This window comes from Musca domestica, unplaced genomic scaffold (genome assembly GCF_030504385.1).
Source record: "Musca domestica strain aabys unplaced genomic scaffold, Musca_domestica.polishedcontigs.V.1.1 11, whole genome shotgun sequence".
In the NCBI taxonomy this organism is placed as follows: domain Eukaryota; kingdom Metazoa; phylum Arthropoda; class Insecta; order Diptera; family Muscidae; genus Musca; species Musca domestica.
In genome coordinates this window covers 14,845,444-14,871,424 of record NW_026712133.1, presented here as the reverse complement: position 1 = coordinate 14,871,424, position 25,981 = coordinate 14,845,444, and the positions used below count along the sequence as shown (strand labels likewise).

General features: G+C 36.0%; 2 protein-coding genes across 2 annotated transcripts in view; one reads left to right on the top strand and one right to left on the bottom strand.

The window, feature by feature from the left end:
* The window catches only part of LOC101893477 (myosin-VIIa), a 56,681-nt gene extending 31,339 nt beyond the window's left edge, over positions 1-25,342 (bottom strand). The window contains exons 1-3 of the mRNA XM_059131674.1: positions 24,888-25,342; positions 15,149-15,415; positions 5,927-7,048 (exon numbers count right to left, since the gene is read on the bottom strand). Of these exons, the coding sequence (XP_058987657.1) occupies positions 5,927-7,048; positions 15,149-15,415; positions 24,888-24,911 (1,413 nt within the window). The 5' untranslated portion in view covers positions 24,912-25,342. The remainder of the gene's footprint in view (positions 1-5,926; positions 7,049-15,148; positions 15,416-24,887) is intronic.
* On the top strand, positions 10,285-15,311 carry LOC131806870 (trypsin-1). The gene is given in 6 exon segments (XM_059131681.1): positions 10,285-10,556; positions 10,657-10,898; positions 12,090-12,319; positions 12,321-12,391; positions 12,464-12,649; positions 15,171-15,311. Coding segments are annotated over 5 exon segments (876 nt in total). The 5' UTR covers positions 10,285-10,345; the 3' UTR covers positions 12,586-12,649; positions 15,171-15,311.
* Positions 25,343-25,981: the final 639 nt, after the last annotated feature.

The following is a 25,981-nucleotide window of genomic DNA, read 5'->3' as shown; positions in this document are numbered from 1 at the left end:
GTTCCCCAAGGTGGGGTGATATCTCCGGAACTGTTTAACCTCTACCTTTCTGAAATTCCACGCCCTCCAGACGGCATAGAGATTATTACGTACGCAGATGATTGTACGCTCGTGGCGTCCGGACCCATTATTCATGACATTTGCGATCGGGTGAACGCTTACCTGGTTGATCTTACCGCCTTTTTCACTGCGAGGAATATGAAGATATCCGCCACTAAGTCGACGGCCACACTTTTCACCACATGGACTGCGGAGATGGGGCTATCCTTGAATGTGCAGGTCGATGGTGCTATTATTCCGACCACCAACTACCCCAAGGTATTAGGGGTCACATTCGATTGCCTCTTTAAGTCGTCCGCGCATACCACAGCTATCTGCGACAAGATTAGAAGTAGGAACAAGGTCCTCAAGTCTCTGGCCGGCAGTACTTGGGGAGCTGATAAGGAGACCTTGTTGACCTCTTACAACGCGATAGGCCGGTCTGTGGTAAACTATGCGGCTCCAGTGTGGTCCGCTAACGTCAGTGCTACGCAGTGGAAAAATGTTCAGTCCTGCCAGAATGCCGCCCTCAGAACCGCAACAGGGTGCCTTCTCATGACACCCGTCGATCACCTACATGAGGAGGCGAAGGTCTTACCGGTGCGACAGCATAACAAAATGCTGTCAATGCAATACCTGCTTGGGTGTTATAGACAAAGCCATCCAAATCACCATCTTGTGGATAGGCAACCTCCGCCCAGGCACGTTAGGAAAGACCTTCATGATCTAGAGAGAGAGGTACAGAGGTATAAGAGAGAGCCTCTAGATCAACAGGCCTATCAAGCGGGACTGAATAGTATTCACTCTAATGCGGTCTCAGAAGCCATTGAAGGATATAGAGTGAATACTGTGCTAGGAGACCATCCCCCTCCCGTCGCAGCTGAAGAACGAGAGCTGCCCCGACAAACCCGAGTAGTCTTGGCTCAATTACGATCCGGATGGTGCAGCCGCCTAAATTCCTACTGGGCCCGGATCAACGGCGAAGTGCAGAACATCTGCCCAGCATGTGGCACAGGCCCACATGACACGCCGCATTTATTTCGCTGCCCAGCCAAGCCTACTCACCTAACTCCAGTCTCGTTATGGACTCAACCCATACAGGTTGCATCCTTTTTGAGACTGGACTTAGAGGCAGAACCGGATTGAACTGAGTCAGAAAATGGAAACCAAACGAACACATATGTATGAGCTGCTACAACAACAACAAAAGCAGCTGCAGTTTATGTCAAAAATTGTCCGCATTGGTCCACCATTTGGCTTAACCCCCATGTAAATGTACCTTCAGATTTGAAGGTTTTTAGACGCGTCATACTCAGAGTGATTCGAATACACTATACTATACTAATGTTTACAATTCTAGTTCTTGGTACCATCTAATAAATGCTTTAGTACCTTTAGTACTTTAGTACACTTGTTGTAAAATTTCTCAGAAATAGATTTTTCTATACTAACAGTTAACATCAACCCTACATCCTTCCTATCTTACTTTAATCTAAACTTAGTGCATTTTAGTAGTTTTGCTACACTTATTTGTTCATCAATTCTACATAACATCAAAGGCCCTAACTTCAAATATTAGATTTCCAACTCTATCCCTTCCTTAAATACCAAATTTAATATCATATACTACTTTTCGTACATTTTTTCAAATCGACTTTCACACACCTCACAAAAAGTGGTACCAAATTTCAGATTTCCAGCTATATCCAATTTCCAAATACCAAATTTAGTACAATTATGTACTTTTCATACTTTCTTAGAGCAAATTTGTAAAACCAACCTTAAATCTCAACACTACACACTAACAGATTTAGTTGATAAAGAGTTATCACAAATCTACCACCAACAGGGACCCCAATACAAAATTGCAAAATTCCAGCTTCCTCCGTTCAATCTGAACCAAACTGTTTCAAATTTAGTACGAACTGTTTCCACATTTAGTACACGTTTCCGAAACCACCGCCTAGAAGCAAGTATATCAAATTTGGAGAAAATGGGTACGGATATAGCTATAGATGTTTCATCCGATTTGGTGTTTAAGTCTTTACATTCGCAATATGCACCCCACAAAAGTGATATTTGGTACCAAATATCAGATAAAGCTTAGAAATACTTCCGCCAAATCATCCGAGTTTGTTTTTACGTCCCTCAAATTCGTAATATGCATTTTACAACAATTGTCTAATTTTATCGAGCTAAGATTTGGATATAGCTCCCATGTATATCCGTTATTCGATTTCAGGTTTATTGTGCCAATAATGGCTAATATAAGGAGTGAATTTCGGTACATACGTTTCCATTTGGTGGAACTCGGTTCGGATATATATGTTTTTTAATAATCCTTCTCGAAGTGATATCATGCACTCTATAGCAATGTTATTTGGTAATAAAGATAAAAATATCTCCGTCAAATTTAGTTAGAATCGCTTCAGAATTGAACATGCCTCCCATATTCTGGGTCAGATAAAAACCAGTAAAGAAAGTCTTAAAGTCGGACGGGGTCGACTTTATGATACCCTACACCACTTTGCTAATTTAGTAGAGCTGCGCATAACAATTAAAAGTTTTTATGGGAGAATTCAATCATACACGCTATGATTATAATTATAATTTAAAGTTCAAAGGACTAAATATGCCGAAGCATTTGTTTTTTTTTTTAAATTCGGACTTGTATTGTCCATTTGGTGCACAATTAAATTGAAATCGGATAAAAATATATATGGGAGCTATATACAAATCGGAACCGATCTCGATAAAATTTGGCAAAGATATTTCTGAGCTGTATTTGATATATTTCCCTGATATATTTCCCTGAATATTACGGAGTGCATATTATGGCTGTGGGTAACAAATATGACAAATCGGATGAACAGTATATATGGGAGCTATAGCTATATCTGAACCGATCTTCACCAAATTTGACATACTAGCTTCTAGACTCAATTCGGTCGAGAGTGCCAAATTTCATCTAATTTGGGCAAATATTAGACGTTTGATGCACAATCAAAAGTAAATCGGACGAAGTTATATATAGGAGCTATATCCAAACCAGAACCGATTTCGATAAAATTTAGCAAATGTATATATGAGCTGTATTTGATATATTTCCCCAAATATTGTTGTTACAGAGTGGATATTACGGCTGCGGAGGACAAAAATAACAAATCGGATGAACAATATATATGGGAGCTATAGCTATATCTGAACCGATTTCGATCAAATTTGGCATACTTATTTTCAGGTCCAATCTGATCGTACGTGCAAAATTCCATACTATTCGGACTGATATTACACGTTTGCTGCACAATAAAAGGCAAATCGGACGAAGATATATATGGGAGCTATATCTAAATTTTGACCGATTGTCTCCAATTTCAATAGGGTTCGTCCTTGGGCCAAACAAATGATTTGTTCAAAATTTAATCTGGATAGGGCAATAAATGCGAACTGTACTTTGTATAAAAACTGCAACAAAGTCAAATGCCATAATTTTAATTTTTTTTTAATTTTATTGGATGCAAGCAAAACATGTTGGAAATAGCATCAAATTTTAGAATAAGTTTAAATTTGTTCGAATTGGTCACGTTGGCACGAATTATGGCCTTCAAACGGCCAATGAAACCGTAACACGCTCTCCGAAAGTTGCTCTGCGGTATTTTGACCCATTCTTGAGTTGATCGACACTTTGGTATTTTTTAGTTGCAACCTTGCTTTCCAATATACTCCATACACAATATACTCCAGAAGGATTGGTATCCAGAGATTTTGGTGGGCATTGTGCGCTGGAAATGAAGCAAGTAACCTCATTTTGTAACCATTCTTGGGTGGCGCGTGCTGAGTGCGATGGTGTTGAGTCCTGTTGGAATACCCAAGGTCTACGGCCAAAAAGTTTGCGTGTCCAAGGCTTTTATACATCCTCCTGAATATTTTCGCATTTATTCTGATGCCATGGTCGATTAATACGAGCAGAGAGCGACCACCGGCTGTTATGGCGGCCCACACCATCACCATGGACGACGCTTGAGTTCTGGTGGCCAACCGAAGGTGCACATTCTCTTTGGCAAGTAAACACGATCATTTTATTTGTTTACAAACTGCTGGACAACGAATGTTTTCTCATCGGGGAAAACCAAATTCGGCAGTTCACCACTTTCGGTCAAACGAAGCAACTCTTTAGCTCTTTTGAGTCTATTTTATTTCTGTTCTTGTATAAGTTCTTGTACTTTTTGGAATTTCAATGGATTTACCCCGAGTTCATTTTTCAATATTTGCCGAATTGAATATTGCGATATGTTCAGCTCTCGAGCCAGTTTTCGGCCACTGCGACGCGGGTTTCGATCAAGTCGCTTCTTTACTTTTCGAACCATTTCTGCTGATGTTGCTGTTTCCTTCCGTCCACTTCCTTGACGTCTAGCTACGCTACCAGTATCACGCTAACGAGCGACACACGTACGAGACACAAAAGATTTAAATGCTGGAGTGCTCTAACCGTAGCCACTTGGGGTTTTCCAGCCAAATATAAAGAAATCACACTATCACGCTTGAATTTCATCACGAATATCTTATTTTCTGGAAAATTCTCACTAAAATGCTTTTGTACGCTTGTAAACAATATAAAGAGCTGTCACTGGGATAATTTTAACTGATGACGGACGAGTGGCTTAGAAATGACAGCAGTCTGAAGTTGGTTGCAGTTTTTTCATCTCACCTTTTTTCTGGTACCTTACGCACATCTTAACATTTTCTAAATATTATCACATATCTCATATAAAGTGAAGGAAGTACCCAATATAGTCCAAGTCCGGCATGTCGCAATATTTATATCATATTTATCTAGGTCCGATGTGAATTGGACATAGAGGGTCAGCAACTTGAATAAAGATTAAGGAGGTCAAAATATATTTAGATAATCAAACATTGGCTGAGGGTATACATCTGTCGCCAAAACCGACTGATACTTTTTAACTTGTTTAATCAAAACTTATACACCCTACTAAGTTGTCAGGCTTTCAAGGTTTTATATATTATTAAAGTTTTTCCATATCCGAAAAGAATAATAGGAAAATTTTTACTTTTTATAAAAAAAGTCTTTAAAATCTTTCATTTTTAAGTTTACCGAGGAGGGTATTAGTAAAACCATGACACAGTGAACCTCCATCCAGTTTTTCAGCCCAAAACTATTTTAACTTCTCCAAATTTAAACCCTGGAAAGCAGTGAGCTCAATATCAAATTTCAAAACTTAAGCTCTACACCAAAGCTATTCATCCATTACCATATTTAGTAACATTTAGTACGCATATCCAAACCAATCTACATCTCTCCACAGTTATCCAAAATTAGAACCTTTTAGAATTTTGCGAACAATTATAGTACATATTTCCAAAACTACCTCCGTCTCTTAACTACCGACACCAACAGTGACATTCATATCAAATTTCAATTTTCAGCCCTATCCAAAGTTTAAACAAATTTGGATGATAATTTTTTGTTCTATGAGGTAAATTATTTTCTGTGGAAAATTTGACCTCTGTGGGGGACGTGCCAGTAGGAATATGTAGGAATTAGATTTAAGTTTGGTTAAAATATAAAGATGTAGCAAGTTTGCACAAAATCGAACATTTCCTCTGACAGTTATTATGCGCCCCAGCTAGAGAGACGAACGGACAAACATTCGAAAGGACGCAACCTTTATCGACTACAATTGTCCCGAAGAGGATTTTGTACCAAGAGACCTAAGGCATTCGCATCACAGCATTTGTCCGCATCAAATTATATACCCTCAGCAGCCATATTGCTGAGGGAATATATACTCAATCAGTCTTAATTAGTTTTAATGCAGTTCATCAGGTCTTAATATTTCAAAATATAAAAATTGAAACTACTCACCTTAAAGATATGTTTCACAAAGAATTGTTGTAAATTCTCATTGGCATAGTTAATGCACAGCTGTTCAAAGCTGTTATCCTCGAAATTTTCAAAACCAAATATATCCAGTACACCAATGGTATTAATGTTCTTCACAGGATTCTTGTCGATAGTGTCGTTGATGCGTTTAATGATATGCACAAATATATGACCGTACAAGGCTTTGACAAAAGCATCACGTCCTTCTAGGGCTGAATCCTTCGAAAGGCTAGTGACCACATGTTCTCCATGAATTATCATTGTCTTTTGTGTGAGTGTTTCACATAAAATTTCTGTGGACACACCCAGCAGCGATGAAACGCGTGCAGCATTGTCTGGATCATTGACTTCAGCCGCCTCCATGTTACGTATCTCGGTGGCCCTGAAACCCAAATTGCCCAAGTGCAAAACAGCTGCTAGCAAATTAAAAATTTGCCATTGCTCTTCGGCACTGAATGACAAAACATTCATTGCCGAACGGATATCAGAAAAATCTTTGGCATCATTCTTGCCGGGCAGTTTGTAACAACCACCCTGCGATAAATAATGATATTTAGCCGGTGACTGCTCCTGCAGATGTAAACGTTTACGTTCCTCAGGATTGAGACCGGCCAACATTGAATAGAAAATGTGATAATTTCGTTCGTCATGATTCTGTGAGACAATACGCGACTTCTCCAGTAGGTACTGTTCGATTTTTGCTCCCTGTATAACACCCGCTTCCGTGAAACGAACTTCTATGTATTTGCCAAACCGGGAGGAATTATCATTGCGTACTGTCTTGGCATTGCCGAATGCCTCCATTATGGGATTGGCTTCAATAATTTGTTGTTCAATCCATGAATGTTTGCCGCTGATGGCGGCCAAATATTGAAGTATTAGCTTTGTACTCTCCGTTTTGCCAGCACCCGACTCGCCACTGATTACAATACACTGATTGGTTTTTTCTCGTCGCATTTCCTGGAAAGCATTGTCACTGATGGCAAAGATGTGCGGAGGCAATTCATTGATTTTCTTGCCTCGATATTCATTGATTTCCTTATTCGTATATATGGGCAGGACCTGGTAGGGATTGATGGCAACCAACATGGAACCGGTGTAGGTCTGCAAAGAGAAAAGAAATTGATTAGATATAAGTTTGAAGTATGGTAAATATAAATATAAAGTTATGGTATTTCAAAACGTAAAACTCGCTATTAGTTTTAGCTAGACCCAAGTCAAAACTATTTCAAATGAGATTTACATAAGGGATATATTGATTTTTTAATACCCCACACCATGGAATGTAAGTTACATTAAATTTGTCTACAACCTCTAAGTATTCGCTGAAGACCCCAATGTGCACTAAATGACCAATATCAGTCCAAATGACCTGAACTTTGGCATATCCGACCGAATTCAGTCTAGAAGCAAGTAAATCAAATTTGGAGAAAATCGGTTTAGATATAACTATAGCTCCCATATATATGTTTCAGCCGATTTGGGGTTTTAAGTCCCTCACATGCGTAATATGCACTTCACAAGAATGATATTTGGTACGAGATAAATTATGAAGCTCAAAAATACCTCTGCCAAAAGATTTAGATTTATATATAGCTCCGATAAGAATCTTCATACGATTTAACGGTTATTTATCACAATATATGTAATATCAGCCCAAATTGAATAAATATTTTCATATTCAACCGGCGAAACTCGATCCGGTATATATATTGCTCCCATAAATATTTTCTTTAATATAATCCTTATCGAAGTCATATCATGCACCATACAGCAATGTTATTTGGTTCAGAGTTGGTATGATCTACTTTACATAAATTCCCCATGTACACTTTTTGTAACGGGAGCTCTTCTAAATATGCATAGTGGCTTAGGGTCGGTACCGCCTGACTAGTCGTCACCGCCTCACTTTTGACCTTTTCTTACTGGTTCCTTTTCCGGAAATAATAATAAAAAAATAGAAAAATGGTTACTTTTTACACCAAAGAGTCTTCACAATCTTCCATTTGAAGTTTATTTGGAGGAGGAGGATATTAGTTGAACCATTGAACAATGGACTCACATCTAATTTTTTCTGTCCAAAACTATTTCACCGTTTTCACATGTAAACCCTAGAACTCTATCCCTTCACCCAATACCAAATTTAGTACAATTTAGTACGCATATCCAAAATAAGCTACATCTCTCCATCGTAGACACCATCAGTGATCCAGAATTAGAACCACTCGGTACTTTCTGCATTTATAAAACAAACACCAAAATTCAACACCAGATTCTCAGAGAGACTTCATTATCAAATTTCGGGGTTTCAGCTCTTTTCCTTCACCCAACATCAAATTTAGTACTATTTAATACTTTTCGTACAATTACAGTATGCATTTTCATAAACACCTCCATATATCCATTCCAGGTAACAATACGAACCTCAATATTAAATTTCAGAATTTTATCTCTATCCCTTCACCCAATACCAAATATAGTACTATTCAGCAATCATCCTACAGTTATAATACATATTTCCGAGACCACCTCCAGTCTACCAGTCTACACATAATCAGCGACCTCTTAATAGATTTAAGCACTATCTGTTCACCCAATACCAAATTTAGTACCATTTAGTACTATTCCTACGAATATAGGACGCATTTCCAAAACCTCCACCAAATATCAAGCACAGATACAATCATTAATCTTAACTATCATGATACTAGCTTCAGTCGTTTCGTCCGGGCGGTGACGCTGTATACTTCCATTACATCTATCGGCTGGTACTCTACCTGGTACGAACATTCTATCAAAATCGAAATCACAAAATTGAGCGAAATATTTAGATATAGCGAGTTGGAAAGTATAGCTGACTTATTTCGCAAGTTATGACAGTTAAAAGTATTGAAAATTGTAACCCTTTTTGGGTGATATACCAGAAGGGGTTCGCAGATATATATCATCTTCACAACAGAGGTTGCGTTAGCAAAAATGTTTGTATGTGTCAAATTTGAAGAGAGTTGGATATTTATTTCGCTTTCCTTGAGCGTTTTGCTTTTTAAAATCTTGAACCCCATGTGGGGGAAGTACCAGAAAAAATGTTCCAATGTCTACCATTAAGATGGGTAGATTTTGTGTCCATGGAAATATTGAGATGTAGCAAGTCCGAATGGAATCGATTGTTAATTTCGCGTTTCATAAGCTTCATGGATATTCGAAATGTTGATCCCTTGTGGGGGAGGTACCAGAAGGAGTGGACCGATATATCCCATCCTAACAGAAGATCTTGTGTTAGTAGAGATAGTGGGATGTGTGAAATTTGCAGAGATCCGGAAGCTTATTTCCGATTTTATAATCGTTTTGTTTATTCAAAACTTTGATGATTTTAGCTACATTATAAACATATTTTTTTCAAGTTTCGCATTTGAATATTGGAATAGCTTGTGACAAAAGTTGCCTATGCAGGTATTATATTATTGGTAATTTTAAGATTTTAAGAGAATTTTTAACGGATTTTATTTATTTATTTATTTTTTTTTTTTTTTTGAAAATTGTTAAATTTGTACCAAATTGTGGAGGGTATTCAAAGTTCGGCGCAGCCGGACATACAGCCTTTTTACATTTTTTTCTTTTTTTTTTGAAAATTTCCAACTTTTGTTGGAGAGATACAAGAAGGAGTGGGCCGATTTTTCCATCTCCAAATTCGATCTAAAATTTGATAATAATATTACCATGTACCAAGTTTGGACTAAATCGGGTACCCCTTTCGAGAGTAATCGTGCGCACCAGACAGACAGGCGAACGGACAGACAACGCTAGATCGACTCCAAATGTCCTGAAACTCATTTGGTCCAAAGAGACCTAGAGTCTAAAACCGTTATTTCGATGAGGCACGTTTTGGTCGTATCAGATTATATATACCCTTTCTAGCCATATGGCTGAAGATATAAGAAAAGCATTGCTTATCTGCACTGTACTGGTTTCCTACACGGGAGCTACATGGCCATGCGCTGAGCTAAATAACAGATCATGTGCTATTTTAGCCGTGGCGGAACTGTAAGGCTAAAGCTAATTTCAATAGGTGTTGGCTTTTAAACCCTGCCCGTCGCTCCAGAAAACAAACACCCAAACAGATACTTTACGGTCGTTCGCATTACCTGAAGCATTGACTTTATTTCATTGCTATTGTTGTTGGCAAAAGAACAACCAACAACTACGGGGCAGAAAGCACATATATGGGAATATAGCAAATATAGAATATAGCAAGCGATACAAATATTTAATTTCAATCAATAAAAAATCAAACCTATAAAAAGACACAAAGCGTTTTCCAATGCAAACATTTTAACTGGGCACGTGAAAGAGCTCAGTTTTGTGAAAAAACAATATTTTTTCTAAAAATTGTAGTAAAATATAATGAAATTCTTGGTAGTTTGCACTCTAATTTGGGTATCCGTCCAGAGACAATATGTCTATGAGGCAGCAGCTCAAACGGTCGAAGTGCAACGTTTCGATGAAACCGCGGCAGAGAGCTTCGATCAAGTTTTCAGTGCCTTTGATGCTGATATTGGCGAGAGTGGTTTTGGCAACGCTAAGCCTCAACGCAACAACTGCAAAAGCCAATGCTGTAAGTATCGAGCGCCTGAACACAGCCCTGTAAAAATGTCTCTTTTTCTCAAATAATAATTTTAATTTCATGTCTGTGTTTCCTTTGATTGTTCCTTTAGTTTGTGGTACATCAATCGGCAAACGCATTGTTGGTGGCACACATGTTCGCCAAAACAAATATCCCTGGACAGCCCAGTTGGTAAAAGGTCGCCATTATCCGCGTCTCTTCTGTGGTGGCTCTTTGATTAATGATCGCTATGTGTTGACTGCTGCCCATTGTGTCCACGGTAATGGTGATGAGATAACAATCCGCTTATTACAATTGGACAGATTATCCCGGGATCCTGGCATTACCAGAAAGGTGAGAAATCATAACAGTAATCATTGGGTATCTCTCTAGATAACTCTTTTAATAAGATCTATAGATCTTTCTGGGAACTTTAGAAATCCTTCTTGAGAAGATCAATGGATCTTCTTTAAAAAAATCGAAATATTTTCTTAAAAATTATTTGAGATCTTGAGATGTTCCTTGAGACGCTCCTAGAAAAGATTTTGTAACCTTATTTGAGATGATTATGAGATCTTCCTTAAGAAGTTTTAGAGATATTCTTTGAGAAAGTCTTGAGATGTTCTTTGAGAAGATCTTTATATTATCTTGAGAATATCTCGAAATGTCTCCGAAGACCAACTGAGTAAATAGTGAAATGCTCCACGAGAAGATCTTCCTTGCAGAGGTCTTGAAATCTTCATTGAAAAGATTTTGAAATCTTCCTTGGGAAGATCTGCAGATCTTTTTTGTTAGGACTCCGCGATCGATTTTGGGATTTTCCTGGAAAAGTCTTGAAATCTTCACATAGAAATTACTTTGAGATTTTAGTTAAAAACCTTGAGGACTTCTTTGAGAAGATCTTGAGATATTCCTTGAGAAGATCTTCTTGGGATATTCCTTGAGAATATCTTGAACTCTTACAAAGGAAGATCTTGAAATTTTCCTTGAGAATAACCTGAAATCTTCTCTGAGAAGTTCATCCCTGGACATATATTTTGATCTTCCATGAGAAGTTCTTGAAATCATCACTGGAAAGATATTGAGATCCTTTTTGAAACGATCTTCGGATCTTCCCTAAGAAGATCATGAGACCCGCCTTGAGAAGGTATAGTATTTTTTCTGACAAAATCTTGATATATTCCCTGAGGAATACTTCAGATTTTACCCGAGAAGATCTTGAGATTTTAATTGAGAAGATCCTGAGGCCTTCCTTGAGAATATCTTCAGGCCTTTCTTGAGAAGATCTAAAGAAGATTTCCTTGGAGGTTCTTAAGGTCTAAAGAACTTTCTTGAGAGGATCTACCTAATCTTGAAATCTTCTGATCTTTCTCAAAAATATTGTAATATCTGCTTTGAGAAGATTTTAATACCTTCTATGAGAATTTATTGTGATTTTTCTTGAAAAATATTTGCTCATCTCTTCTGAATACGGAATGGTTATCAATTTAAAATTTTAAAACTGGTTTGTTTACTAAATATTTTGCATATGTTTCTCCTCTTCAGGTTGCCCGCACCATTGTCCATCCCCAATATAATCCCAATACAATTGCCAATGATGTTGCCTTGTTGAAATTGGAATCCCCTGTAACATTTAATGACGAAATTCGTCCCGTATGTTTGCCACATGCAAATCAAACCTTTGATGGCAAAAATGCGATTGTTGCCGGTTGGGGTCTATTGGAGGGTGGTCAAACATCGAACAATTTGCAAGAAGCCAGCGTTCCAATTATTTCCAAGCAAGGATGCCTGTCAAGGTGACGGTGGTGGTCCATTGATGGTTAACGATGGTCGTTTCGCATTGGTTGGTATGTATTTGGAAAAATGGAGATTAATTGAATTTTTTTGTTTTTATAATAATGTTCTATTTTGCCTGTTAGGTGTTGTTTCATTTGGCTATGGCTGCGGCCAGGCTAATGCTCCCGGTGTTTATGCTCGTGTTACCAAATTCTTGAGCTGGATTAAAACGAACACCAAGGATGGTTGTTACTGCAGTGCTTAATTCACATATGGAGATATATGAATCAAAGCGAATTGCCAAAATTTATAATTTATAAACTATAACAGTACGTATTTACGAAAGCAACACCAGATACCAAGAGATACCTTAATATCGAATTTCGGGATTTCAACTCTATACATTAAATCAATACCACATTTAGTAACATTTAGTATTTTTCGGACAATTATAGTACACATTTCCAAAACCACCTCCAAGTCTTAACCACAGACACCAACATGGACATCTTCATCAAATTTCAGGATTCCAGACCTATCCCTTCATATTTGAGCCATAGCCAAATCTGAACCGATCTTGACAAAATTTGATGCACTTATTTCAAAGCTGTATTTGATATCTGGTACCAAAGATCATTGATACCAGATCCGAATCGGTTAAACCATATATAGGAGCTATAGCTATATTTGAACCGATTGAATTCAGTCGTAGATGCCAAAATTCAGTCCACTTGAGCTGATATTAGCCATTTCATGCATAATAAACCTGACATCAGATAAATATATTTGTGGAGCTATATCCTAATCTGAATCGACTTCGATTATCACACGCCTACGCATCTTGACTGATCCTTTTGCAAAATTTTAATATCCTGGCTTGAGCCGTTTCGTATGGGCGTTGGATCTCTTATTTCACTTCTCTTTTATATATATATAGATAGATGTAAGGTCGGTTAACTGAAAATCCCTAAAAATTTGGGACAGATGCCAAAGTCTCTTAAAAATTCGAGAAATTACAGATATAACATTTAAAATACCCATAATGCAGTGGGTTTTCGAAAATGGTGGACTACTCTAGACAATTTTTGCCAGGAATTTGTCTATATTTTCTTAAGTATTAAATTACAGAGACATCATCTGGAAAATATAAATAGGAACAGCAAGAATGGCAACAAGTAAATAAGCAGTAAGCTCGTCCTGGCCGAACTTTGAATACTCTCCACTATTTAGAACGAATTAGAAAATTTTCGAAAAAGATAACATTTGCCACAAATTCTGTTAAAATTTTAAAAATATCGAATATAGCCGTTATATTAGGGCCTGTACAACGTGCACCTACATAGTCATTGTTTGTCACAAGCCATTACCATATTCAATTTCGAAACTTGAAATAAACGGTGAATAATGTAGCCAATAAACAATTTTCTGTCACAGGCTGTAGCTTTCATTATGAAATTCAAATACGACTTTTCAAACAATTTCGGTGAGTATTGTACCTAAAATCGTTAAAATACCGAATATAAGGAGGTATTGATATATGGGGCCTATACGAAGACCTAGAAGACCATTTCGAACTTCAAACACCAAACTTGAAACAATTCCGGTGAATAATGTCGCTAAAATCATCAAAATACCGAATATCGGGAGGTACCGTTGTATGGGGGCTATATGAAAACGTGGGCCTACATGGTCCATTTACTTAACTTAACCTGCCTACTCGCAAAATAAACATGTGCAAAATTTTAGCCTTCTATCTCAATTCGTTCGAAAGATAGCGTGATTACAACAGACACACAGACATACATGGCTAAAACGTCTTAGAATTGTACGCTGATCAAGAATATATATACTTTGTTGGGTCTAAGATCATTATTTCGATGAGTTACACACGGAATGACAAAATTAATATACCCTCCATATTATGGTGAAGGGTATAAAAAATTGCCAGTGGAAAAGAGGAAAAGAATTGGAGGTTTTGAAGGTTACATGGCGACTAAAGCATATGCCGAACCTATACAAAGTATTTATTGCCCAGTAGAAATGCTGCCCAATAAGAACCCGAAACATCAAATGACGGCTGATTCCATTGACAATTGAGGGCGAAACCTTCAAAATGTGGGAGCTAGGACATATAGTGGATGGACCTTCATTATTTTATCATTGAGAATCAAAATTTTAGCAAATTTGGTTGAAAATGTCTAAGAAACCTTCAATATACCCAAATCACGAGACGAAATGTGGATCTGCCCGCTTTGCCCAATTTTGGCACACTCTTTCGGCCGGTATCTCACGAATAAATTGTCTTCGAATGCTTCAATTAAAACGCTTTCGTCTGTATAGACATAAGGCACTAACATTGCCTCACCAGAAATTGTCTAAAAGCGTTAAAATGCCGAATACCGGAGGCCAACTGACAGATCCGGAACGTGAAATAAGAAGTTCATCAAACTCTCCTCTCAATAAGTCCATTACTGCGCGTGCTGTGTTGAGTGAGAAGCAAACAAAACACACTGGACACGATTTTCTCCCTGACAATTGAAACAATAATAATTGTTATGACTCTTCGCATCGTTCTTTATTATATTTTTATTTCCTCAAACTACAGAAGTACTTTTTTCGGAGTAGACACAAAAAAAACAACTATTACTCATTCACCATCCATAACATTACCTCTTTCTATGAAAAACCACCATTTAAAACCCCCGTGAATTATCACTCAGAAAGATACCATTCCTTTTCCAAAGCTATGGCATTTTTGATCTAATCATTCCACCGTTGTATTTTCACAAAAAGATTAATTTCACAAAACAATAATTATTGTTACTTACGTAAATCTTCTTTTGTTTATAGCGTATTTCCAGATTTCTCAGTATTGTGTACTCTTGCAGTTCGCCCAACGTTATCATGTCCTCAACACCATTTTGTGATGTCAAATGCATTGCCTTGACAATATCTGCATTTTGTACCCAATACTGTTTGCCATAGTCGTCGGTAACTAGGGTACGATTTTTATCTGTGCGAACGACACGTGCTCCAAAGGGGATTGCAAATTCACTATCTGCAACCTGTTGCGATTTGACCCATACATATTCAGCCTGGAAATACACAAAAAAAGTGGTATTTATTGTAGATAATAAATGAATAAATTGATAAAAGCTTTAAAAAATTGTGTACATTGTAAAAAAAACAATTACGATGTTGAGTGATTATTTTGTAAAAACGTGTATCGAGGGACATTTTCAAAATCTATGTGGCGTTAAAATTAATAAAATATATTATATCTGTGAATCTTAAATCATTTGCATATAACCTTGCTTTGATAGCAACTCCTGATTAGGTATTAAGAATGGATTGTCATAGAATTGAAACATGTAGATTTTATAGCCGACAATGTAGTACAATAATTTAAAAATTAAAAAAAAATAATTTAATTTGGCCCTGAATTCACTGAATTCCCACTTTAAACTACAAATGCCAGTAAGACCGTTGTTAAACTTTTCAAAAAACCATAAACTGGGTGAGGACGTTGTATGGGGGTCATACAAAAGCGGGAACCTCTATAGACAATTTTATGCTGCAAAGATTTTCATCTTCCAAATCTTCTTAAATACCAAATTTGAAACAGTGATAATTTGATTTGGATTATCAAAATATCGAATATCGGTGGTATCGGAGCTAGAACCCATTATGATCTACGAATACCAATTTTTAGGCAAATCCGTGGAAAAATGTGGCGAAAATCATTAATATATCGAAAATCGGGAGGTACCGTTATATGGCGACTATACCAAAAGGCGGACTGATATATCTCATTTTCAATACTAACCATCCTAGGCACAATGCAAATTGTTCTGCCAAATTTTGAAGCTTTGCGTCAAATAATGTGGGCTGTATCGTGATCGGACAGACAGACGGGCATCGCTAAATCGGCTTACAATTTTATGCTGATTATGAATATATATTTTATGGGGTCTATGACCAATATTTAGGGATGTTAAAAACGGAACCTCTTTTTTAAGGTGGAGGGTATAAAAATACTTGGACAGAAGAACAGACATGTATAAATCTTTGGAGATCATCAAGAATAACTATGGGCTCATTTCGTTGCTATTCGCAGACAAAATGCGCATAGGTATAAAATATATTTTAAGATAGGAGCGACAACCTCAGAAATATACAGACTTCCTGCCTAAAACTAAATTTACTATGAGGAAATAGTTTGCGTTCTTAGTGAATAAAAACTCTCTATTTTGAAAAATGGCTAACATTGGTCCCATTTAACGATACCCCATGTTACTATACCGGGCAAGGCTTTCAACTTGGATTAAATGGGTTAAGATATAGCTTTATCTCTTATATATTTATATGTATATTAGTGTTTCAGTCCGTCACAATCGTAATGATATTATATCTAGATCGGCTCAGCTTTGGATATAGTTTCCATATACATCTTCATCCGATTTTATAGTTATTGTGCACCAAATATGTAATATCAACACAAATTGGATGGATTTCTGCAAATGCAATTGGAAGCAAATTCGACATTTGGTAAAACTCTGTTCTATAGCTCTTATACATATTTTTCGTTTTTTTTTTTTTTCAAATTATAACTGAACGAAAGCTAATCGATAAAGGTTCCTAGTTGGTATGATCTACTTCACATAAAATCCCAATATAAGAAGTGGTATAGGGAATCATATAGTCGGCCCACCAGATTTTTGAAATTGACCTTATATATGACTTCTTATCAATTATCTGTCAAACAAATCATGCTTATAAAAATATTTATCAAAACCGACAGACTTTTCGACAATAAAGAGTATTTCTAGATATATGTATTCCCTGCGCTTTTAATACCCTACACCACATAGTGGTAAAGGCATTATGTCTTTGTGCATTGGTTTCTGAGTAGCTTAATCGTGTCAGTCCATCCGTCTATCAATGTATTTCTGTGAACAAAATGCAGATCTCATTTATTATCCGATTGAAATGAAATTTCCAAACAATACTTCTTTGGCCCAAGGACGTGTTAATTATGTACCAAATAGCCAATAATAATCCAAATGAACTGAATTTTGATACATCCCACCAAATTCAGTCTAAAAGCAAGTACACTTAATTTGGCAAATTGGTTCAGATATAGCTACAGATCCCATATATATATTTCATACCATTTGGGGTGCGTAATATGCACTCCACGAGAACTGAATTTCATCCTAGAAATCAGAACTTCATATTTGGTGTAAATCGGTTCAGATATAGCTATAGCTCCCATACATATGTATTATTTGATTTGGGGTTAATTGCGCACCAAATAGTCACTCCAAATGACCTGAATTTTGGCATATACCACCGAATTCAGTCTAGAAGAAAGTACATTAAATTTGGTTCAGATAAAGCTATAGCCATCTTACAATCGCTCGTTACCATGACACTGGTAGCGTAGCCCGACGTCAAGGAAATGGAATGAAGTAAACAGCAACAACGAAAAGTAAAGAAGCGACTTGATCGAAACCCGCGTCACAGTGGCCGAAAAATGGCTCGTGAGCTGAACATATCCTAAAATTCCATTCGGAACGCAGAGCAACATTCGGGCACCGTGTGACGGTATTATTGACCGTTTGAAGGCCATAATTCGTGTCAAAGGTGACCAAATTGAACAAATCTAAAGTTATTCTAAAATTTGATGCTATTTCCGACATTTTTTTGCTTTCATTGAATAAAATTTAAAAAAAAAGTGTAAAATTATGGCGTTTGACTTTGTTGCAGTTTTTTTTATCTCATCCTGTATCTAGATATAGGTGTTCCGTGTGCTTTTATACCCACCACCATAGTATGGACCGTATATTAAGTTTGTCATTCCGTTTGTAACGTCTCGAAATATAAATTATAGACCCGATAAAATATAATTATACTTGATCATCAAAAAATTATATGTCGACCTAGCGATGTCTGTCGGCTGTCCATCTTTGGAAATCACAGTAGCTTCCGAACGAAACGAAGTAGGTTGATAATTTTAGATTTTAGCGACATTATTCACCGGAACTGTTTTAAATTTGGTATTTGAAGTTCGTAATAGATACTACAGCCTATGACAGCAAATTGTCTGTGCATGTCCACGTCTTCGTATAGCCCCTATATAACGGTAGCTCCCAATATTCGGTATCTTGATGATTTTAGCGACATTATTCACTGAAATTGTTTCAAATTTGGTATTTGAAGTTCGTAATAGATACTACAGCCTATGCAGAAAATTGTCTGTGCAGGTGAGTGTTTCGGTATAGCTCCCTATATGCGGTATTTTGATGATTCTACTACATTATTCACCGAATTTATTTTTTTTTTCAAGATTCGTATTTGAATATTGTTCCGTTCCGACAAAAATTTGCCTATGAAGGTCCGTTTCGTCGTCGTATAGACCCTAATATTAAGGCTACATTTGGTATTTTTAAGATTTTAACAGAATTTTTAACGGATTTTTTTTTTCTGAAAATTACCAAATTCTTTCCAAATGGTGGAGGGTATTCAAAGTTCGGCAAGGCCGACTTACAGCTTTTTTACTTGTCCTCTTAAGCAAATCAAAAATAATCCGACATGCCTAAGACCTGCCGAACTTCCTTAAATGTCTTCTAAATGTTCATTGATATTATTTTTATGATGTCAGTACTAATTCACACACATTAAAATATCAAGAAAATTCGGGAATGTTTTATTTGTTTTATAAAACCTTTGGAATTTTTAGTGATAAATTTTCCAAGTTAAAACGTGTTGATTTCTATGTCTAACAACATTATAATATTTTTTATTTTTTTATTATTATGTTAAAATGTTTTATTTTGCTTTGGAGGTGAAGGATTTTTGTTATCTGTTTTTTTTTTTTGTCAAGCACTAACATTGATAACATAATTACCCATCCATTCGTGCGACAGTGCGACAGACAACGGTATTCTTTTTCATATCGTTATCACCGGCTGATATGTATGTTGGGCCGTTCTTCCCACCTCAGATAAGATTATGTTATAGACATGCAGGTAATGGTTATCAATGAAACCCTCAAAAAAAGTTTGAGTTTTTTTTTTAATTTTTTTCGTGTTCAGGCCAAACTGTTTTATTATCTTCTGATTTATGACTTTGGAATCTAAGTAAATAATAATAAAATTTATAGGTGAAGCGTAATCGTTTGACTACGTGGTTTAGGATCAAAGCATTTGTTGTGCCCTTGTTTTTGTTATTTGCTCGAAAATTATGTGATAATTTCTATATCTACTGTGATTATCATTATTTCACACTGATGGTGATGACTTCATCATGATTATGGCAAAATAGAAAATTGATTTTTTGGTTAATTTGCAAAAAACAGGTTGATGAACATGTGTCGCTGGGAGAGCTATCTATTTAAACTCGGGGAAAAGATAGTCAAAAAGGGAGAGATTTGTAGAATAGACAAATAAAGAGTTAAATAATAGTTGATTGATTGTTGATTGACCGATTCATTACTTGCCAGTTAAAGGTGAATCATCGCCACTTAACAAATCGCGTAGGGTACTAGCGCTTAACTGATGCGATTTGGCATATTTTAAAGAGTTTAGTCCAATTTATCAAACATGGATAGTTCTCAGACAGTTTTTAAAAGCTTTGAAGACTTCAGTTCCTGATTTGGTTCAAAATGGGGGTAATATTGGCCCACTCTCTAAAAATGGTATTACATTCCATGTTGTTCTTTAGGCAGTGCAAATGAAATCGCCCTTTGCCATGTTTTCAGCGAAACAACAATACTTTGCGCATTTCTCTTAGCAACCTTGCATTCTAAAGCTATTTCTTATCGAAAAATTTATGACAGCTGCTATCGAATTTTATTCATTTTTTTTTTTGTGAATTTCTTAATATCTTTGCTTGGTTCGTGGAAATTTGTGTACATAAGCATTAAGAAAGTATAAAACCATTGGGGTCTGACGCACTTAATTGATTGCTAATTAAAAGTTTAAACATGATAACAATGGTTTTATTGAACCAATGTCGTGGAAAGCGGAAGGGACCATATAATAACGAAATTTTTCATTAGTTTTCGACTGTAGAAAAGTTATAAATATCATATACATGTAGAAAAAGAACAGTGTTGGCTTTGTTTGTTCGGGATACCATAGTATTTTGTTGTTGCAAAATGGTCAGGCTTAATCCTATTATTGTTGTTTTTATAAAAACAACGTTTGTTTATTTGTGGAGAACGATGGTAATGTTTACCAGGGGGTAAGGTAGGGAATACCTAGGTTTCGGAAAGAGTCTGGGTTATTCTCCCAAGAAGTTATTTTAAAAATAACTTCTATGACAAAAACATTTTTTTACCCAGGTGACGAGATCGTAAACTCAATAGAAGAGGAAAGAGGAAATGTTTAGAAGTGCGGTTGTGATATAATATACACTCTTGAAATACATCTGCGAAATCTCATCAAAATCCGTACAGATTTAGATGTACCTCAGAAATATATGAACCTGTTAGTAAAATTCTAGATTCCTTCCAACAAGTCATGTTAGGGATTTTGTACCCAAAAACACAATTTGTTCAGTTAGACAAAAAGATTTTATAAAAACTTCAAATAGGAAAATGTTTAGCGTTGCTTCCAAAAAGTCTTCAAAATCTTTAATTTTAAAGCTAACAGAGGTGAATACTGGTAAACCCTTTGCACAATGGAACCACATCCAAATTTTTGCCCAAATCTAGTTCAACGTTTCCATATGCAATCCCTAGAAACCATCGGTGACCACGATAACACATTTTAGAATTTCAGATCTGTCCGTTCCAAACCACCTTCATATTTCAACATATACCAACATAAGCTTCAAATCAATATCAAATTTGAGGATTCCAGTCCTATCACTTCACCCATCAACCAATTTAGTATCATTTAGTACTTTTCGTACAAACATAGGATGCATTTCCAAACCACCGCCAAAATTAAAACACAGATACCATCCTAAATATCAAAATAGAGAATTTTATCAAAATTTTGTTTATTTGGTATTTTCGTACAATTATAGTACATATTTCCGTAACCACCTCCAAATTTTTCCAAAACCACCTCCAGCAGCACCGACCCTAATATCAAATTTCAGATTTCAAGCACTATCTCTTCATCCAATGCAAAATTGCACCAAATATAGTACTATTTAATACTTTTCATGGAGTTGTAGTACACATTTCCAAAACCACATCTTTATCACAAACCTACCACCAATAGGGACCCTAATACAAACATTTAATGTAACCATCTTCTTCCGTTCACCTAGAATTGATACTCATACCGAATTTCAAGATTTTACCACAATCCGTCCACATAATTCCAAATGGCACCGTATGGCACGTATGGTTAGAATTTAGATACAAAAAACCCTTTAGTTTGTCTATCCTACACTACATGAAAGACGCTCACACCAAATTTCACTACATTCCTTCTACAAATACCAAAATTAATACTATTTAGTACTTTTCCTACTTTTTTACAATCTGACAGTATGCACAAAATGTAATCCTAATACCAAAAATTTAGACTTTCTACTCAATCTTTTACCCAAATACCAAATTTAGTACCATTAAGTACTTTTTAGTATGTATTTCCAAAACCAACCCCACTCGCTCACATTGATTCTAATATCAAATTTGAGGTTTCCAGCAGTATCCGTTCACGCAATACCAAATTTTAGTAACATTTAGTGCTTTTCGTAGGCTCTTAACCCTTCTCCAAAAGAGACATAAAATACCAACATTTTAAGTTTCCAAATCAATTCTTTCAGCCAAAATCAAATTGAACTATTAAATTAGGTTGCATTTCTTAAAACATCTACTTATATCAATACTACTTCCCAAACTTCATTTTATGTCAAACATTTTAGCTCCATCCATGCACAAAATACAAAAAGGTACGCAATTTAAAGCTTTTTGGTACTTTTAGTACATCTCCAAAAACACAGCAATATCTCAACGCTACACACCAATATTCACCTACATGCAAAATTTCAAAAGTCTAGTCTCAGCCTTTTCGGCTGGACCTGGATGAATTAGTCAGTCCGTCACTCATTACACCCTCAGCCATGGTGGTATAGGTCATTTGATATGAGCAAAACGTGCTTAATCGAAATTACGGAGTTAGATATTATATATTTATATATATATATATATATATATATATATATATATATATATATATATATATATATATCCTTCACTTTATATGATATATTTGATTTTAGATATACCGGACCGGGATTGACCCGATGAAAAAATTAGGTTGACTATGAAAATATCTATCCAATATGGGCTGATATGACATATGTGGTGGACAATAGCCGTAAAATTGGATGAAGATGTATATCGAAGGTGTATAAAAATCTTAGCCGATCTCGATAAAATTTTGCAGAGGTATTTTCGAGCTGTATCTGATGTCCGGTATCAAATATCATTGTTGTGGAGGGCATATTGCGCGTATGAGGGACTTTAACACCAAATCGGATGAAACATATATATGTGAGCTATAGCTGTATCTGAACAGATTTTTACCAAAATCTTATGCGCCAGCTTTTAGGCTGAATTCCGTCGGAAGTGCAAAAATTCAGTTAATTTGGGCTGATATTGGTCATTTGGTGTACAATTAACCCGAAATTGGTTGAAGATATATATGGGAGCTATATCCAAATCAGAGCTGTATGTAATATCTGGTACCAAAGGAAATTGTTGTGGAGTGCATATTACGCATGTGAGGGCCTTACCCTTACCACTATGTGTTGTAGGGTATAAATATTGGTATGGGCAATATTACAAGAAAATCGAACATTTATATCCAATTTTATGCGAAATCATAAATTCCGATAAATTTCTTATTCATCTGAAGTTTCTGGTTTAGAGAAATATTCAGATGTAGCAAGTTGTAAAGAATCTCTGACTTGTTTCGCATGTTATGACAGATAAAAGTATTGAAAATTGTGACCCTTTGTGGGTGAGGTACCAGAAGGGGTTGGAAGATCTATATAATCCTCACAACATGTCTTGCTTTAGCTAAAATGTTTGGATGTGTCAAATTTGAAGAGAGCTGGGCGCTTATTTCTAGTTTTGTGAGCGTTTTTCTGTTAAACATTTTGAATCCTTTGTGGGGGAGGTACAAGAAGGAGCTCGCCAGTATACCCCACCATCACACCAAATCTTGTGTTAGTAGAAATAATTGGATGTGTGATATTTGAAGTTAACCGGCTGCATATTTCGAATGTTACGCTCGTTTTGATTATTTTAAATGTTGACCCTGTCTGGGGGAGGTACCAGAAGAAATGGTCCAATACCCACCATTTTTATAACAGTTTTGTTATTGATGAAATTATTGAGATGCGATTAGTTTGAATGGAATCGGATGTTAATTTCGCGTTTTATGACCTTTGTGGATATTAAAAATTTTGTCCCTTTGTGGGGGAGGTACCAGAAGGAGTGGACAGATATTTCCCATCTTCCCACCAGAATTTGGTTTAATAAAGATATTGTGATGTGTGTTATTTAAAGATGGTCGGACTCTTATATCGCATGTTATTATAGTTGTAATTATTCAACATTTTGACCCTTTATGGGGGAGGTACAATATTGTCCATTTTCGCACCTTTCCTAATATTCATGCAAATTTTAGGATTTGCCAAGTTGGAGCAAAATCGGAAATTGCGACCTTCTTTAGGGGTGGTACCAGAATGAGTGGACCGATATTGTTCATCTCCGAACTCGATCTAAATTTGATAATAATATTACGATGTTCCAAAATTGAAACTGATTTGATACTCCACCAGTCAGACAGGCAGTCGGACAGACATCGCTAGATCGACTCAAAATGTCCTGAAACGGATTTGGTCCAGAGACCTAGGGTCGATAACCGTTATTTCGATGAGGCACGTTGATGTATACTCAAATGATATATACTCTCTCTAGCCATATAACTGAGGATATACATTTCTACCAACACAAGATCTGGTAGGAAGATGGAAGATATATCGGACCACTCCTTCTGGTACCTCCTCACAAGAGCTCAAATTTTTGTTTAATCTGATGTATTCACGTCACAAATAAAGCTTCATATTTTTTTGCCATAACATATTTTGTTGCCACCTATGTTTTTTTCCGAAAAATGTTGTACCAAAAGACGTTGTAGAATATTAATCACCCACAATGATAAACAATTGCATGTCACTTTTGTAAACACCCTCAATATCAAAGGTTACTTTCATCATAACAGTGTTTTAACTTGGCCACCTTAATGTTAGCATTAGTCAACATTCCATTGAGTAATCAATGTGTTTAGTTGAAGTTTCGATTTCTCACAGCCGAGAGAATGAGAGACGATTTTTTCTTTTGGTTATAAAAAATATTGTTTTTTTTATCACAAAACAGCGGAAAATGTTGTTGATAAGGAACAACACAAATAATCAATAACTATAAACGCCACATCACTAACGGGTGGAGTGTTTTATGAAAGTTTATTACTATTTAAAAAAATCACTTGATTTTTTTTCTGCAAAAAAAGGAAAGTTTGAAAATGCACTCACATGATCACTTTTAAAATCCGCCATTATTGGTGATGGTTTTCTATTTTCTACGTGTATTTCAACTTGGATTTGTGTTATTAAAATTATGTTGGCATAACTATTTTGGCAAGTTAGCACTTATTTTTCGTTGAGTATTTATTTTATTATTTAATAATAATTATTTTTTTTTATAACTATTTTATAATAATAATTTTCGGTTTAATATTCCCCACTTATTTTTTTATTTTTTTTTTTTTTTTTTTTTTGTTTAGTTTTGGCACTTGTAATATTATTTTGTTACAAAATTTTATTATTAACACGACGATGGCGCTGTTCTTATCATTTATTTCTTGTTACTTTCTTTTTTAACACGAAAACGTTCGGGGTTTCTGTTTCTTTACTCCAAAACACGTTTATATTGTTTGCCGTCTTTTTTGCGAATAACCCTCCGGACAATTGAAAAGTTCTTACCAACCTGGCCCAGTCATAAATATTAATAAATAATATCTACCACCCGCCAAACCCCATCTCTCTCTACACTCACTGACTCGCTCTCACTCTCTCTATACGGTCTTATTTCATTGTCAATATCAACGGCTGATATCTCAAATATCATTTCTAATACAAACACACCGAAAAGAAGTGTCAATAGGGCTTCCAATGGCATGCGGAGAATAAACAATGACAGCAACATGCATAGATTCTTACTCACCTGTAAAGTACATTACTCTCGGCACTCTACAGCTTTGATAAGGCACTTGCTGTAGATACCAGACATTCATTGATACAATGCTTAAGTGTTCCATACACAAGTTCTCTTCAAGTTGAGTTTATAGCAGTATTTTGTCAATTACCAACTGATTCAGAAGAAATTTGACATTTGAAGTCATGGGAAGGTAAGCTCTGCCTTCGCAAAAAATAAAATTAATAGGATTACTTGAATGCACGATGTAACCGTACCTCCCAAATTGGATGTATTTTATAGGTTTCAGAGGCATTTTCCAACTCAATGATCTATACTAGAAAAATATATAATTCCCACCATAACTCGAAATTCTCAAGATAGACCCTACAAAGTAAAATTCTAAGTAGATTCAGCGATGATCGTATGTTTA